At 38.5% G+C, this 6,000-nt stretch overlaps 1 protein-coding gene across 1 annotated transcript; it reads right to left on the minus strand.

The window, feature by feature from the left end:
- Positions 1–907: 907 nt before the first annotated feature.
- On the minus strand, positions 908–3,857 carry ACTBL2 (actin beta like 2). Its single transcript, XM_006180355.3, has one exon. The coding sequence runs from the start codon at positions 3,738–3,740 to the stop codon at positions 2,610–2,612; it is 1,131 nt and encodes a 376-aa protein (XP_006180417.1). The 5' UTR covers positions 3,741–3,857; the 3' UTR covers positions 908–2,609.
- Positions 3,858–6,000: the final 2,143 nt, after the last annotated feature.

Genomic DNA, 6,000 nt, shown 5'->3' on the forward strand with positions numbered 1-6,000 from the left:
TCTTCTCTATTACAGAGTGTGAGGCTCAACCTGTGTCCGCACGGCTTTATCTCACTATTGAAAAATAAGCACATCTGAAAGTTAGGGAAGAAGTGTAGGTATTGGCTTTGGATATGTGCATTTCAGAAAAATGTTACCTGCGATTAGGAAGTAATCGTTTTGAGGAGACTGTGGTGCAGCCCCAGCCCTACATTGCTACTCATGGTGGATCATCGAGGGAGGGTGGGAGTCACTTACAGTGGTGTTAGTTTCATCTGTGAAGGCTGTCTCAGTACCATGCCATCTGGTGGACCACTGGTGAATACCAAGATAATTATATTAACTATAAAGATGGCATGGAGTCTAAAATAGAAAATTGCAAGATAGAATGTTTCCTCATAAAATCTATCCATCAGTCAGTCAATGTTGATGAACAGAAGACTATCCAAAGACCCTAGGTTTAAATTTGTTTGTGTTATGGAATTTCTATTTTCCGTTAATGATCCAGGGCTCAATAGTTCTCTCTCTTGGATGTTCATTTTACCTGTCCCAGAAATTTTCTGTGGATGGGGAGATATGTTTTTTTCTGGTAGTTGAGAATGTAGGTCATAGTGTTTGTGAGAACTACTCTACAAACAGAAAATATTGCCACATATAAATCCAAGATATTATTATTATTGCTATTATCTCTGCCTACTAATTACCTGAAGACCAGTTCATCCACTAAAACCTAACAAGGAATTTATGATCTTATCTACTAGCCATCTTTCCCTTTTTAAATGTTTACATGGTCAAAGGTACGAGGTGCAGAATAACATACGGATGAATAGGTCACACATATAAAAAGTGATCGTCTCTGGATCATTCTACATTTCTTTGGGAATAATTGAGGGGAAATAATAGAAAAAGCAAGAATGAAGAAATTTTAATTTATTAAACATTAATTAAAGGAGAAAGGAAACTCTAAGTCTTATAAAATAAAGTGCCTTTGGAGATTAATTTTGGTTAAATGCATAGAAAATTGTGTTGTTATATATATATATATTTCACATTTTTTATTAATTTATAATCATTTTACAATGTGTCAAATTCCAGTCTAGAGCACAATTTTTCAAATTTGTGTTGTTATATTAAAGAAAATAAGAAACAATCAAATTCTTTGATAAGTTTTAAAAATGCAAAAAAAGTGCTTAAAAACTCCAATTTAGAGATTAAAACACAAGTTTAAGCTTCCTAACTAAAAGGGAAAGAGAAGAAATTCCTCTTTTTCTGAGAATACGATAATGCCTTACTAAGCAACCCCCCAAAATTCTAAAATTTCAGGAAAAAAACCCTGAAAAATACAAATATCTCGGATATTCATATAATGAGAAGTCACAGAATAGACTGAAATAAATGTGCTTGTACTTACAACTGGTTGAAAATCATCATTGGATTCATTAAAAAATTTTAACATCGGAAGATACACTGATATTTTCTAAGATGTTGGTATATCAGAGTCACTTTGCTTAAAGAAGTATTGCTAGTTACTGGACATAATAAAACAGAATTATTCCAAAATATTTCCAATAAAAAAATTGGAATTACTGTACTGATACTAGAATTTATCATTTCCAAAATGCTGCAACTGTATTTTCCCACAGTGAAATCCTTGATGAGAGAAATATCTAAAATCATAGCTTACAGAAATTATTCAAGACATGTATAATTATGCTAAGCAATAGAAATAAAATTATCCTTGTCAAACTGTAGCATAATGACATTAATTAATTTGAAATTACAATCTCTTTCTCTATTTTAGAAGTTAGGCCTTATCTGTAGTAGTTTTGCTGTTTTACAAGTATAATGAAGTTCGACCAGGTAAACATTAAAATATGTGTTTGATCAGCAGAACTCCATTCTGAGCTGAAAATTCAGTTGATTTATAAGCAATATTAATGGAATGCTTCTGTTTCATTATGCTTATTTAATGAGGGAAACAAAATATGGAGATACTAAAACGTTGACTATTGGGTAGTTAAGAAATTCACATTGGCTGTTCTGATTGCCAGATTTGTTAGTATATTTTAGGATAGAGTATTTTATTTCCCTATTGCTTATGTATTTATGGATATTTTTGACCCATATAATTCATTATTTCTATACAAAGACGTAAAACAAAACCAAAATTCTAATTAATAAGACATGTTTGCAAAACACATACGCATTTTTTACAAGGTGGTACAGGACTGCCATTGTTAAATATTTTAAGCAAGAACTAGTGTTTAAAACTTGGAAATTCTAGTTTTCCATTCTGAAAGGACATTTCTTTCTTTTTTATTTTTTAGTGATTATTTTTGAAAAGACATTTCTTATTTTACTCCTTGTCACTTATTTTCATTTAAGCAAGTCTACATTTCTTTGAACCCTAGAGGTAAAGAACATAGAATAGGATATCAGAATCCTGCTTAAGTTGATAGAGGTCAAGATACGGTTAGCTGGACAGGAGCCCACAGTACTTGGATGGAGATGAGTTTGCTGGTTTACGCACTAGCAAGAGTGGACGATTTACCTTGACTCAGTTGGAAGTGGATAGCATCACTATGACCTAGAAATTGGAGAAACTGTAAATGCATTAGCATGGAACCCATTCAGAAACATTTCCTGTGAACAATGGGAGGACCAGCCTCGTCATATTCCTGCTTACTGATCCACATCTGCTGGAATGTGGACAGGCTGGCCAGAATGGAGCCCCCAATCCAAACGGAATACTTCCGCTCTGGGGGAGCTATGATCTTGATTTTCATGGTGCTGGGTGCCAGAGATACAATTTCCTTCTGCATCCGGTCAGCAATGCCAGGATACATAGTGCTGCCTCCAGACAGCACGGTGTTGGCATACAGATCCTTGCGAATATCCACATCACACTTCATGACAGAGTTGAAGGTTGTCTCGTGGATCCCACTGGACTCAATGCCCAGAAAGGAAGGCTGGAAAATGGCTTCTGGGCATCGAAAGCGCTCATTCCCAATGGTGATCACCTGCCCATCGGGAAGCTCGTAGCTCCTTTCCAGTGAGGAGGATGCAGTGGCACTGACCATCTCCTGCTCAAAGTCCAGTGCCACATAGCACAGCTTCTCTTTGACATCACGAACAATCTCCCGCTCAGCTGTGGTGGTGAAGTTGTAGCCTCGTTCCGTCAGAATCTTCATGAGATAATCAGTCAGGTCTCTGCCCGCCAGGTCCAGACGCAGAATAGCATGGGGCAGGGCATAACCCTCGTAGATGGGCACCGTGTGAGTGACCCCATCCCCGGAGTCCATCACAATGCCTGTGGTCCGGCCCGAGGCATAGAGGGACAGCACAGCCTGGATAGCCACATACATGGCAGGTGTGTTGAAAGCCTCAAACATGATCTGAGTCATCTTTTCCCGGTTAATCTTGGGGTTGAGGGGTGCCTCGGTGAGTAGGATCGGGTGCTCATCCGGTGCCACGCGGAGCTCGTTGTAGAAAGTGTGGTGCCAGATCTTCTCCATATCGTCCCAGTTGGTGACCACTCCATGCTCAATGGGATACTTCAGGGTCAGGATGCCTCTCTTGCTTTGGGCCTCATCCCCCACATAGCAATCCTTCTGGCCCATTCCCACCATGACCCCCTGGTGCCGGGGACGACCTACCATGGATGGGAACACAGCCCGGGGGGCATCGTCACCCCCAAAGCCTGCCTTGCACATCCCTGACCCATTATCCACCACCAAGGCAGACAGCTCGTCCTCAGTCATGGTGATGGCCAGAATCTTCCAGATGGGGGAACAGAGGTTAAATCGAGAGTAAATACCAGACTCTGGTGTGCAAGAGAGAGAATGAACAGGCTGAAAACACTTCAGAACTGCCTTCAGAGAGGGGAGCCTGTGCTGTGATGACAGGTATTTAAAGGTACACACTGGCACCACCCACGTCCCATCCCACCAGTTCCCGGCATTCTGGGTGGGGTTGTCTCTGAGGTATTAATAATGAAGATGCTTATTATACAAATCATTAGTAGACCTTCCTTCATAAGGAGAAAATTGGCTACCAAGTGGCCAAATCTCAGGTTACTATAATTAGGCAACCCACACCTGGCTGTCAGCCTGCTTTGGCGCAGTGTCTAGGTAACTATGATGATGCAGTGGGGGATGTAAAAGCAAGATGAAAGAAAGCTAGTGCAAGGGATGGGTGACACTGCCAGAAGGGCCACTCTCTCCTCAGGTCACCCTCTGGGTCCATTTTCTCCACACTGGCTTTAACTTTTCATTCTTAATACATTGTTCTTATGACTTTGACTCTGCAAACTTAACTTTTTCAAGATTCCCGCCACCCCCAATTAGATTCCTAATCCCACAGGATATCATCATGATAGAGATTGTTTTAATGAATGAAAATGACGAATGGCCAAGAGTGGCCTGACACTTGTAAGTATAATGTATGGGTGTCATGTAAAATTTAGGAATATTTAACAGATTTCTAACACATTAGAGATCAAGTAAAATCAATAAAGTAAACCACTACAGGTTTTCTTCCTTGATGTAAATTTCTAATAACCAAATTTCATTAAGCACTACTATGGGTAGACATTGTTCATAGAACTAGGTTTATTGGGTTTATGTTGATTGCATAGAGGCAATGTGTTTTAATTGTGTTCAAATGTACACAATTAAAATATAGTAAGAATTAGCTTTCCTTCAATTTTAGGGCATATTACACTCTGATCATTTTATAGGAGCAGTTTGTCTAATAATATGTGTATTTTGATAAAACGGAGGATGTTAGTAATGTCTTACAGAGAAACAATTAAGGGAGTTTGTTGCTTTGTTCCTATATGTATTAGGTATGTAAGATATAATCTCCCCTGTCACCTCTTCTAAAGCAAGTTAATTTTTCATGCCCACATCTGTGTTCTCCAAAATCTTCATTTTGGTTAATTAATTAATCAACCCAACAGTGGTCACTTTGTAAGAGGTAGCAGCAGCTCTGCAGTACTGGACAGATGTATATCTTCTAGTTGAAGGCCAGAACTAGGTAGTGTCTTTGCCCATGAGCTTCTTGGGGAGTCATGGTAACACCAAGCTGTGAGTGTCCAACTTTCTTCTTTGTCTACAACTTGATATAGAATCATCTTTCTCTGGGTTTTCCCAGTGCTTTACCCTATAGTGTGCCTTCAAAACCTTCCTTCTGACAACCAGTCATGAAAAAATGTGTTTCATTACAAAATCCATAGTTCTGCTTTTTCTCCCCCACTAGGACTATCTGTCCCTTTAATTTTTTCTGTTACTGCAAAATCAATTCCTTCTTCAATAGAATTAAAGAATTCACCCTAAAACTTCACACTGAATGGTTTGTGTACTTCCTTTTTATGTAGCACAGCCAAACTTTTGATTAAAACAATATTTTATTGCTATAGGATGATGCTTCTGGAAATTCCTTTTTCTTTTTTAGACCTGTAACAAACTATATGCACATCCTACAAAATTGAACCTACAAAAAAAACAAAAAACCCAGAAAACCCTCAAAAAAACACATTGCATTTAGCACCTATTCCTATTTATGAATCTTTAGTCTGGAATGTAAAACAAAGCCAAGTCAGTGTAGAAGCCCATATGACACCAGGAGCAACCTTTAGAGTCTACATTTACTGTAGCACTCTCCTTAGAACGGCCTTTGAACTGAGAGCTGGTTGGTAATGAATCCACACGGTGTAACTGATCCCTTGAGAGAGAGGCTGATGTGTGATTTTGCTACAAGACCTTCTAACCTCTTTTAATTTGGTGTCCCAAGAGAAATTTTCAGCAATTAAAGATTCTTAAAATAAGCTTACGTTCTTTTAATTAACCCCCAATAGTACAAGAGGGACACATTATAATTCAACAGTCATTTAAAAATATCATCTGTGGGACTGGTTACATTTTTTAAAAGTAGTAATACTTGTGTAAGTGAAACATAGGAAGATGGGTTTACAAATACTGGACCCTGGGGAGCTGTTCTTGAAGGTAATGGATCTTACAG

The sequence above is a fragment of the Camelus ferus genome, chromosome 3, assembly GCF_009834535.1.
Source record: "Camelus ferus isolate YT-003-E chromosome 3, BCGSAC_Cfer_1.0, whole genome shotgun sequence".
NCBI classification, from domain to species: Eukaryota; Metazoa; Chordata; class Mammalia; order Artiodactyla; family Camelidae; genus Camelus; species Camelus ferus.